Here is a 12,630-nt window from a genome sequence, read left to right on the forward strand (position 1 = left end):
ATGACCTCCCCGTAACGCTAACTCAGTCATCTACAGTGGGCAATAAAGCACCTTATAGAAAAGATCTTTATGACAGCAGGTGTGGTAAAAAAACACTACCGCTTGTGTCCAAAGCGGCCGCTAGAATCAACACAAACTGAAAGTTACATATAGCCACTTTAAGTTTAGGCACCAAAAGAACTGTACAATAAAAATAGCGTTAATAAGATTGAAGAATTTAAATAGATATTTAAACGCAAAAGTTATTTTCCCTAGTAGGGCTGCACAATATATCGGTTTTTTTTTTCAATCGTCATCGCGACATCAACTGCCGCGATATCCACATCGCGAAAGACACTCAGTTAGTTGAAAGAAAATATTTGTAGAAAACTACACTTTATAATGTAACTCATTCCTTTTTTTAGTGGTGCCTTTTATATTCAATTAAATGTTCACTATGTTTAATAAAAGAATGTTGAAAATGACTTCTTTTAATTGGTTTTAGATTTACTAAGCAATTCTGAAAGCAGCAGAAGTGCAGAACTGAGTACACTTCAATAGCAAAATTCAACAAACGTTATCGCATATTTACCCCATATCGTGCAGCTCTATTCCCTAGTAAATAGTCACTCTTAAATGCAGTAGTAAGTAAATCAATTACTTTTGAGAGAAATAACTAGTAACTGCAACTAATATCTATTTTTTTAGTAACTTAAAACACTGGACCATTTTAATTTAGCTTCCAAACCACTTCACAAAACATATATTATACATCTTTATCATTTATTGAAATGTAAGAGACATGATTGCTTGGAACAGTTCTCTACTTGTGCTAAGAGCTTCAGGAGTGAAGAGGGGTTGTATGGGAAGAGTTTATTTGTCTGCAGCCTGGTCACCACCTCTCTGAGCTCCGACATACAGACGACTGCTCTGGCTAATGTTTCCCAGGCCACCTGTCCCGGCTGAGGTGCCATGTTTGGACCGGATGGTTGCTCACTCTGCAACACCGGCAGGCATGGCCCTTCTGCTCTTCTTTCCAGAGTGGAATTAGGTCGACTCAGTAATCCTGTCGAGTCAGACGCCTCATATTGTTTCTGCCTGATAGGTACTGGTGGTCCACTGATCTCTTGTTTCACGCCCAAGGCACTAAATGTACTTTTGTCACATACAGACGCCGCTGGTTCATCCTGAGAAACCTCCATGTTCTCTGGATCAGACTCGTCAGAACTATCGTACTCTACCAGGTGAAAACCAGCAGCCAAACCGACCCTTCCCACTGGTGAAGTTGCACCTGTGGACTGGGCACAGGAGCTGAATTTAACCTGATCTGGCTCATCTTTACATGTCACTTTTAAAGTATCAGCAGCACATAATGCAGTAAGAGACTGCTGCAGTGAACGATGAAAGTGTGGCGAGCGGATTCTTCCGCACGTTGCAGTGAAGCCCTGCCAGTCTGCTTGCAGGAACTTGAGGTATCGCACAAAGTACTCCAGGAAGCAGGTTTCAGTGGAAATGAGGAAGTCCAGGAGGATGCTGTGGTCGAAGGAGATGCTCTGAAGCAGCAGTAGGAAGTGGCAGTGAGGGTTGCAGCCAGAGGCACAGGCCGCCTCCAACACAGCAAAGTCATCCAGCCCAGAACACATTCTGAAGGGAGAAACATCAGAGAATCCAGGTTTATTTGCCTAATCCGTCCAACTTTTACCCAGTCACCAATAGTGGTTGCTGAACTGATGTGTCAAACAACAAGCCAGAGTGCTGTGAAAAGCTGTGTTTCTGACATTATACTGTAACCAGTGTTGGGAGTAACGCGTTACAAAAGTACAGTAATGTATTAATATAACGCATTACTAATACAATTTCGGTAATATCATACCCGTTACAATCTCAATAACGCGAGTTACAACGCATTTTAACACAAAATTAAGTGGCGTTTTGTTTTTTTAAGAATTCACCGGCACCGCGAAACATTTTGGCACCAGAGAAAAAAGTCAGTGAGTAATATTTCCTGTTGCTGGAATTTGATGGTTGAGATGACTGCAGGGACGGATTCTACATTTGCGAGATGGACATATTCCCATTATTTTCAGGAGTTATTACGCTGCGTTGAAGCGAGCTGCCCCGTCACTGTTACCGTGTTTTGAGCCAGAACCAGAGACGGTACAGACATCTGTGTCCCAACAGGTAACGCTACGGACAACATCTGTGTCCTGTCAGCGCGGACAGCAGTGTGTCCGAGCAGCTGACAGATAAAAGCATGTCGGGAATTAACGTTTCGGCTGGTAATAGCATTACATTGTATCAGCGGTGGAAAGTAACTATACCGAACTTCAATACAACTATAAGGTACTTTTGAGTATTTTCATTTTCTCCTACTTTATACTTCTACTCCACTACAATTCAGAGTCGAGTAGGCCTATTGTAGGCCTACGTTTTACTTCACTATTTACTTCATAGCTTTAGTTACTTACTGCAGATTGATAAATAATACAAAATATTGTGAAGAAATGATGGTGCATTAAAGTGGATAAAGATGAGACTTTGTTGATCCCGTGGTGGCATTACAATTCAGAGACAGTAATATTGTAATATAACTAATTACTCTCAAATGACAGTCATTAGTAAGCTATAAAGCATTACATTTTGGAAGTAACTTGCCCAACACTGACATACATTTTGTTGATGAAAATGAATGACACATTCGTCTGTACGCCTGTTGTACCTGTGATGGAGAAATATGGAAAACAAAGCTTTGGCGGCCTCCATCATGTCGTCGTCCTGTTCTCCAAACAGCAGGCTGACCCAGCAGCACCGATGAGTGTTCTCTGTCAGCTGGACACTGCACCGCCTCAGGAAGCCCCACAGACTCTGCAGATACTTAGAAACCTCTGTGGAACTGTCCACCCCTGCTGTGAAAGGACAAAGGCAGGTATCAGCATAACCCAGTGTTTTTCTCCAATCAATGATGTATTTGTTACAGCGCACACAGACCAGTGGCCTCCAGCCCCGACCCCTTGTAAAGTCGCTATAGACTGTAAATATTAACAGTCTATGGAAGTCTCGCACCACTTGCATGACTTCAGGCTCAGTCTATCCAGAGGCTATTGATACAGCGAGCGGTCTGATGTGTGTAGAGGTCTGTAAGGTTATACTGTAGCAGCCTGGGGTCGTTTTCAGGCGATTTGATAAAGGTAGAGATAGTACGACAGTTCATAACACTAATACTATAGTGAGGCACCAGCTGGCTGAGCATTCATTCACCTCACTCTTCACTTCCCTTGTCACCCGTCAGACAGTCTGGCTATTCGCTGTTAAGTACCGAAGCTTCGAAGCTCAAAAAAATGGTATTTGGTACCGCCCTAAATTGCATAAGTCTAAAGTTCACTTTAAACCCAGCACCAACTCCTTCAAACTTTTATCATGTGACATCAATCCAAAAAATAAACACAATACGTACAATATATACTGTATATGTATCAGTGTTGTGATTTTTATCATGGATTCTAGAGCGGCAAAGATTAATCGATTAGTTGTCAATTATTACATTAATTACCAACTATTTTGATAATCGATTAATCGGTTTGAGTCATTCTTTATGAAAAAAGTAAGAATTATCTGATTGGAGCTTGTTAAATGTGAATATTTTCTAGTTTCTTCACTCCTCTGTGACAGTAAACTAAATATCTTTGAGTTGTGGACAAAACAAGACTTTCTTCTTGGGCTTTTGGGAAACACTGAACCACATTTTTCACCCTTTTCTGTCAGTTTATCGATTAATCGAGAAAATAATCAACAATGAAACGAATCTTTAGTTGCAGCCTAGTCTCGCATTGCCAGACCTTCCTGCCTGGCTAGTCCACACAGCATTCCAGGATGGGAGAAACATGTGCTCTGGTTTATTGGCATTTTTTTTTTTTAAACCAATCACAATTGTCTTGGGCAGCGCCGGTGCCTCTGCAAAATAGCCTTGGGGAGGAACTCGTTTTGGTGGAACATGTGTTCATTCAAAGGTTGTTTTAGTCGTCCAACTGAAAACTCAGATTGGACAGATAGTCTAGCTAGCTGTCTGGATTTACCCTGCAGAGATCTGAGGAGCAGTTAACCATAGTCCTCAGAAATTCACCGCAGTTTCGGACATCCGGCCGAAAAGAGTTACATCCGGTGGAATTTTCAGCAGCAACGGAGCAATCCCAGAAGTGGAACGTCATGGATATACAGTAGACTAGTTGCAGCCCTACTGGATTCTCACCTGTTCCTCCAGCTGATTGTATGTGAAGCTCCATGGACTTGAGAAGAAGCAGGCTGACAGCTCTCAGCATCACACAGTCTGGTTTCTGACCTTCTTCCCCTCTGATGGATCTGGTCCCCCCAAAGAATGAGGAAGACTCCACTTGAACACTGTGTAACCAATCAGTAGCCACGGCTGTTAACACACTCTGAGACAGCACACTCCTATCCGAGTCGAAGTGCTTGTGTTTCAACCCAGTGAGCAGCACTTCTCCTAAAGCCCAGTCCTCTCCGGCCTTCTGAAGAACAGCTCTCTTCAGAAGCAGCAGCGCTCGCTTTTTGACAAAATACTCTGAGGAGCAGCCGATTGCCATCAGGAGCGCTGAGGCGTGAACGTAGGTCATTCTCGGACTCTCCAGACAGATGCCAGCGCCACATATCACACTGCATGCAGTCAGCAGCTCCAGCAGGTCCAGCAGGAGGCAGAATGTTGTTCCCCAGCGTCCGCCGCTGCTGCTGGGAAGATCCACCAAACACTGCGTTGTCTTGTCTCTCTCCTTAGGGAGAAGCTTTGAACATAGAGTACTTAGGCTGGAGTCAAAAGCTGCCAGAAGTTTCCAAAGGATTTCTGATGGAAGAAAATGCATGCATTTAAAATGAGAGATTAGACACAACAACAAAACAAGGATCACACTGCAAGTAGACTCGCATTGCCAGACCTTCCTCCACAGCGCTGCCGAGGAGGGTCTGGCTAGTCCACACAGCATTTCGGGATGGGAGAAAAACGTGCCCTGGTTTGTTGGCATTTCTTTAAACCAGTCACAATCGTCATGGGCAGTGCTAAGCGCCGAGCGGAGCCACGGTGCCGCTGCAAAATAGCCTCGGGAAGGAACTTGTTTTGGTGGAACATGTGTATGTGTAATGTGTAACTCAGATTGGACAGATAGTCTAGCTAGCTGTCCGGATTTACCCTGCAGAGATCTGAGGAGCAGTAAACCATAGTCCTCATAAATCCAGTTTAAAATTCCAACACAAAGAAAGTGAAAGGGGGGGTACCTGAGCTAGGGCTTTAACAATACATAGATCTGGATAGATATATCAATTCAATCCTCAGTGATCCAATATTATCGATACAAAGTGAAAACATCGATACATATCGTCATCTTTAAGATGCGCCTTTATTTTGAAATGTGTGATTAACATCCCTAACATGAGCCCCAGTGTCTCCGTTTGTGCACCAGAGAGCCCTGACGAAGTTATTTTACACTGCAAAATGTTACACACACACACACACACACACACACACACACACACACACACACACACACACACGGGATTTGTGTCAGAATATAAATATATCTTCAGTGGTGGAATGTAACTATGTGCATTTACTCAAGTACTGTACTTAAGTAAACATCTGAGGTACTTGCACTTTACTTGAGTCTTTTCTTTTCATGCTACTTTCTACTTCTAATCCGCTACATTTCAGAGAGAAATAGTGTACTTTTTACCCAACTACATTCATCTGACTGCTTTAGTTACTAGTTACTTTACAAATTAAGATTTTTAAAATCTGATGTTTTATTATAAATTAAACTACCCAACAATATATAGGCCAACAAGTCCAGCTAAAATGATTAGCCGATTAAACACATGTTTGACTTGTTTTGACAGTTGATTGACAGAACTTTTTGGATAGTTTCCAGTTTCTAAAATGTGGGGATTTATCTGCATTTAGTACTGTTACTTTTAATACTTTAAGCACATTTTCTTGATGATACTTACCAATGCAGGACTTTTACTTGTAACAGTATTTTTACATTGTGGTATTAGCACTTTCAATTAAGGCTCTGAATATTTCTTCCACCACTGTTTATGTTATGCGAATATCATCTGATATACCATTATGGTTATTTTATTTATTTTTTTAAGATTTTTTTTGGCAATTTCGCTTTTGCGGCTACTTGGCGTGGGCTCTATCTATCGGTATTGGCCTTAAAAATCCAGTATCGGCCGGGCTATAGTTTGCATTTTCAACATTTTCAGTGTATGTAGCACACTTTATGAGCCAGTGTCCTAGGTTTGGGAGACAGCAATGACTGTGATGCACAGTATGATGGTCCTGGATCAGGGAAACAAAAAGCAGAGAATATGTGAGCTGGCTGATGAGCATGAAGTTCTGCTGTGACCAACAAGGTTGATAAGAGTTCACACATCAGCAGAGTTTAGCTGTCACTCAGGTTTAAGCTAAATCAGGGTTTCTACAGGTTTCACCAAGTCATATTCAAGACTTTTTAAGATCATTGTGAATTAAATTTAAGACCTATATCACAACATAAAAAAAATGTCGTAGTCCGGAAACATCGTCTCAAACAATTCCCAGATTTCCTCATTGGCATTATAGGACTGGTGTCTAGATCGGCTGCAATGTAAGTTGCATGCTGGTCTCATTTGTAGTTGTAATACAGCAAATTATGTTTGGACTAGCGACCGAAAGAACTACAACATTCTAAAGCACTGCGGGGACATTTCAATGAGCATTAGAGGTAGTGTTACTACTGACGTAGGAAAATTAAGACCTGTTTAAAATTATTAAAGACCTAAAACACAATACTTCAGCGAATGTAAGACTTTTTAAAAAGGCCTACAATTTTGATTTTGAAGTTTTTAGACTTTAAGACCCCGCAGAAACCCTGTAAATGAACAGACATTTTCATCACTGTGAGCATCTGCTTCTGCTCACAGTGTGAATGGAAAAAAAACTAACAGGTTTTACCTTGATGAGCTCCTTTAAGAAGTCGTTTTAAGACTTCAGTCAGTGACCACAGACATGTGTCCAATTCGGGACCGGGGAGTGAGCTGTAAAATGCCTGCACACACTTCTGCTGCCAGACAGGACTGACCGTACCCTGAGAAACAAAGGCCATATCATACACATAGAACGTTGGAACCTAGTACAATATGTCAGATTCTATATAAAGCTAGTATTGGCCAAGTAATCACTGCTCAATATTGACGTCGAAACCCTACCACTTCTTCATCTTCTCCTGACCTGTTGGCCTTTCTGTTCCAAATTTTTACAGCAGCTTTTAGGCCAAACTCTTTACATGTGCTCACTGACACTGTGGCATTTATTTCAGGCATTTTCCTATGACAGTAAACACTGAATAACTTATTGATATGGCATGTACAGAGCTCATGCTTTCCTATACTTTTCTAAAAGGGAGATGATATAGGAGTGTTAATTTGGTGGGGTTAAAGAAAGTTTACCAGCAAAGGAGTTTGAAACAAAAGAGACAGATTGCGTATGAAATAAATGAACGCTGTGTTGAGGAATGCCATGTATTATAGTTTGTGTAACTGTAATTATAATGGCTTTAACTGACCTCACACAGAGTGACACAAGGTATTATGGAAACATTATAACAAATGCCTGTATGTGTTTTAATCAGTCCTTCCAGAAAAAGAGTTTTTTTTTGCGATTGTTGCGGGCAAAAATCCTTGATTATGCGGCACGTTTTCTTAAAAAATGCAATGGAATACGCGGGACATTTATTCAATTTCATGCAATGAATGTTTGCAGCTTTTCGATGATGTTCACGTCGCGTAATTACGTCACTTCATAACGTTCCCATGGCAACAGGGGAAAATGGCTGCCCTTGTGTGACGTAAACGCAACATCTTTCAACTTTCTGCTAAGATATATGTGACTTTTTTGCAACGAAAATTGGGGGGGGGGATTATGAAATCATGCAAGCCCCGCATATTTTGCACGGAAATCGGCAATTGATGCGGCGAAAGTGCGGCGTATTTGAAAAAAATGCCCTCGCATAAATATGCGGACTTTGGCCGATTATGCATTGAATTATGCGATCGCATCATCGCGTTTTTCTGGAGGGACTGAATAATTTAATCACTTATGAACGTCAGTGTATATAACTTTTTGTCTGGTCTGTGTTGTTGTGTTTTACATACTTTTATACTGATATGGTATGTGAAATAAAGTTGAATTGAAATGAAGAAGTTTTCTAAGCAAACTTTGCTTATCTGGACTGCAGCCCTGGGAACTCACAGATTTGTGGAGCTGATAGAGCACCCACGTTGATACGGTCTTTGCAGCCAGATGTGAAATTATCTGGTCCTCAGCCTGGAACTGCTGCATCTGTGAAATAGTGCTCTTTTAAGATATCACTGTAGAAACCACGTACGACGTTAAAATGTGTTTTTGTAGTTAGCCTGAGGAGGAGCGGGGCACTTACAAGTAGTGACATGAGATCCATGTCTTGAAACAACACCTTCAGCATCTCCACGCAGTGTAAGGTGACTGCTGGAGACAGGCTGCCAGACGTCAGGTTGGAGGTAATCTTCTCCACCAGAGTCATACTGATGCAGCTCAGCTCCGCGCTGTTCACACGGCGATTCTCGGAAGGAGCACGCTCTCTGTCCTCGCCGGAGACCAGTCCGCAAAATATCACGCAGGCCACACATTGGCTGGGGCATGTTCCCATCAGAAAACATGTGTACGCCTCTGTCAGACAGTCAAAGCGCTCTCTCATGGTGGAGAGGTCTCTGCAGCTCGCTGAGTGTTCCATGGTGCTGACTCTTCCGTGTGGAACCATAGACTGTTAATATTAATAGTTACAGTCAATGTGTGGGGACACACACAGGAAGGAAGCGACGCTGCGCTTATATACTGTCTATGACCAAGGGGGTAAGCTTCTCCTCGGACCGCGTAGCTCCTATGGCGCCGTTTTGATGATACCAAGCCATCCACCTCCCGTTAGCATTCCATTGACTGCCATTCATTTTGACGCCACTTTGACAGCGAATAACTTTACATCTGAAGCGTTTAAAGACTCTATGTGTCCATTGTTTATTTCTAAAGAAACACGACAATGTATAAAAGGTTCCATTACCTTGTACCTCACGTTATGGCTCCGTAGCAGACGTTTTTGTAAATATAGGCTAACGATTGTGTCATAACCACGCGACTTACTGTCGCACAGTAGAGAAATTACCGTACAGTACAGGAGAAGCGCGCAGTCAGTTTCGTCTAACTAGCATTTTAGTTAGCAATAATTAGCCCGTGCCTATGTTATCTCCTTACATATACCTACGCTGTCCGTCTCTGCAAGATTCGGAATGACTGAGATTTCTCTTGGCACAGCTACCAGAAGACTTACAACTTTCAGACACGTTTTTTTTATTTTTTTTATTGCAGAATACATTTGTTACAATTTGTCAAAAAAGGAAATTGAACTTGTAGAACACAAATCATTTTGTTACAGATCATGTTTTCATAAAAAATAAAAAAATAAGTAAGAAAGTAGAAAAAATAAATAAATAAAATAAAATAAATAATAATAATAATAATAATAATACATATCAGTCAATAGATATACAGATGGAAAAAAATATCATATAACAAGTAGTCAGTAAAAAATTATAACCAACAAAAGTACATAGCCAGAGTATCAGACAGTAAAAATCTGTTAAATTAATTATAAAGTAAAATCAGATAAGCATTGCATGCATTTTGATGCTGATTTACCCTCCAATCCATAAATACAATCTATATCATTTTTTAACTCAAGTTTAAAAACATTGAAAAGGGATTTGTTTTTCATAAACTTCGACTTATGAATAAAGAATTTTCCAAGCAGAATTATTAAGTTGACTATATATTGTACAGAGGAGTTTGAGTCAGAAAAGTAAAAGAAGATATTAAAATTAGATAAATGTATGTTTGAGCCAAATTGACCATTAATGAAACATTGTATGTCATTCCACAGAGAAGAGCTATGTGAACAGCTATAGAATAAATGGTCTAACGTTTCTGTTTCCATAAAGCAAAAGCTGCATTTTTTGTCTACGGTAGGGATACATTTAGAGATAGTCTTGTTACAGGGGTAAAAATGGTGAAGAATTTTAAATGATATTTCTTTTACGTTGTTGGAAATTAAATGTATGGGTGAAGTCGTCATAAGTTAAAATTTGATTTGAGTTATTTAATAATTGGGTCATAGTAATGGCGGATTGCAAACAACGTTTAGGTGCATACCGCCACCTACTTTACAGGAGGGTGTAACATCATGTCATTTTACAATCATCTTAAATTCTACTCATCAACCCTGTGTCTTTTAAAAATGTAATTAGTGCCTTTCTGGTGATTCTTATCTCCTCTCCCTCTACTTCTGATCCCAGTATCCCTATCAGATTACACTCCCGCCCTGCCTCCTGAACCCTATCTTTAAACATCTCGTCTTTCCACCTCTTTCAATGTGCAGTACAATGTGACATGTTCAGCATTTTCTTTACAACCCACAGTTTTTTACTATTCCTTTTCCCCACTAAAAACGAGGTGCCATTCAGTCCTGTGTGATCCACCCTGAGTCTTGTCATTATAATTTCCTCCCTCCTGGTCCTTTCCGTACAATTCTTTATACTGACAGACTTTTGTATTTTATAATATCCCCTTCCTTTTCTGTCTTCCGCCCACCATTTCTGCCATATTTCAATTCCTTTCTTCTTAACCACAGCTTTTTCCTTCACCTTTTCCTAGTGGAATTGGAACTGTTATTTCCTTTAGTAATGCCTCTTTAGCTAGTTTGTCTGCACCCTTGTTCCCTTTTACCCCCTTATGTGCTGGCACCCAACAAAACTGAACATCTATGCCACCCCGACGTAATCTTAGCAAACAGTGATACAGTTCTATTAGTAGGTCTTCTCCGACAGATGTCATTGACTATATGCTTTTTATGACAGCTAAAGAGTCTGTGCATAATACCACCCTATCAGGTCTGACCTCTTCAACCCACTGTAGTGCAATGATGGCTGCCACTATTTCTGCTGTATATACCACTGACTGTAAATAGTAATGGACAAAGCATCCGGTTCGCGAAGTGCTGCAAATGCGGAAGTGGCTTAAACCTGCATTCTATCTGAATTCCAGCAGGGGGCGACATGTGCGGTTGCGAAAGGAGGTCGGTTTCTGTAGAAGTCTATGAGAAAGTGACCCACTTCTCACTTGATTTATTACCTCAGTAAACATTTCCATAATGAGTTTATGGTCTCAATCGCTAGTTTTAAGTCTTCTGCAATACAGAATGATGTTCATTTTTTGAATTATGGTCTCGTTGATTTTAAAATCGACGATAAAGCAGGGGTGTTTTAGGGCATGGCTATGATGTCATATACTGACATATATGTAGCCCGAGAGTTGGGCAACGTTACCAGATGCAGTTGCATACAGCAGATGTGGTGCCTTGTTAGTGTAAATTGCTTTTACAAGTTTACACACCCATGCTTAAGTTGACTAAAAAAAGGAATAAAAAAAATCATCTTTTGGAAATTGATCTTAATGCCTTCATTAAAAAAATTAGGAAAAATCCAATCTTTAAGGACACCAATTTTCTTTGTGAATGAATAATGTATCGTAAATAAATAAATGTTCTTCCTTAAAATACAGGGGGCATAAGTAAGTACACCCCTATGTTAAATTCCCATAGAGGCAGGCAGACTTTTATTTTTAAAGGACAGTTATTTCATGGATCCAGGATACTATGTATCCTGATAAAGTTCCCTTGGCCTTTGGAATTAACATAGCCCCACATCATCACATACCCTTCACCATACCTAGAGATTGGCATGGTTTTATTTCAGTTAGCCTAATAGCTGGTTTGATTTGCATTGAGAGATGATGTTATGGAAAGTACCCATGCCAATCTCTAATGAGATATGATGATATGAGATATCGGAGTAAGAACTCTACCCAGCCCAGCGCCAGACTTCTCCGACCTCTGCCTATACCCAGCCGCCCTTGGTCCCACATAGCACTGGATTTCGTCACTGGACTTCCCCCCTCCTCTGGTAAATCAGTCATCCTTACGGTAATTGATCATTTTTCTAAGTTTGCTCACTTTCTGGCCCTACCTAAACTTCCCACTGCCAAGGAGACCGCTGACATTCTAGCTGAACATGTTCCGTTCACATGGTTTGCCCACTGACATTGTCTCCGACAGTTCATCTCCCAGGTCTGGAAAGCCTTCTATTCGGCTTTGGGCATCACTTCCAGCCTTTCCTCTGGATACCACCCCCAAACCAACGGTCAATCCGAAAGAGCGAATCAGGAGATGGAGGCCGCGCTCCACTGCGTCACAGTGGCCAACCCTGTGTCCTGGAGCTCCATGCTCCCCTGGATAGAATATGCCCATAACACCTTTCCTTTGTGCTCTCGGTTATCAACCTCCCCTGTTCCCATCACAGGAATGAGAACTGGCGGTACCCTCCGTTCAGACACAAATGCGCCGCTGCTCTGCCCTCTCGTGCCCTCCTCCGCCCAGGGTCGTGGCGATGGGCCCACCACGCGATCCATGGTTTCCAGTACCTCGTGGATTGGGAGGGGTATGGTCCTGAGGAACACTCCTG

The 12,630-nt window shown here is 41.3% G+C and overlaps 1 protein-coding gene across 2 annotated transcripts; it reads right to left on the reverse strand.

Moving 5' to 3' along the window:
- Window positions 1-315: 315 nt before the first annotated feature.
- lins1 (lines homolog 1) lies at window positions 316-9,195 on the reverse strand. 2 transcript variants are annotated; one of them, XM_078257753.1, is made up of 6 exons: window positions 8,463-9,195; window positions 8,276-8,365; window positions 6,980-7,112; window positions 4,226-4,831; window positions 2,699-2,882; window positions 316-1,623 (listed from the first exon to the last, which is right to left on the reverse strand). In XM_078257753.1, exons 1-6 carry the CDS (start codon window positions 8,820-8,822, stop codon window positions 759-761), a joined length of 2,238 nt encoding a protein of 745 aa, XP_078113879.1. In that variant the 5' UTR covers window positions 8,823-9,195; the 3' UTR covers window positions 316-758. The 2 variants fall into 2 exon arrangements, with proteins under 2 accessions (XP_078113879.1, XP_078113791.1); XM_078257665.1 differs by having other exon boundaries at window positions 2,699-2,885.
- Window positions 9,196-12,630: the final 3,435 nt, after the last annotated feature.

The sequence above is a fragment of the Sander vitreus genome, chromosome 1 (genome assembly GCF_031162955.1).
Source record: "Sander vitreus isolate 19-12246 chromosome 1, sanVit1, whole genome shotgun sequence".
In the NCBI taxonomy this organism is placed as follows: domain Eukaryota; kingdom Metazoa; phylum Chordata; class Actinopteri; order Perciformes; family Percidae; genus Sander; species Sander vitreus.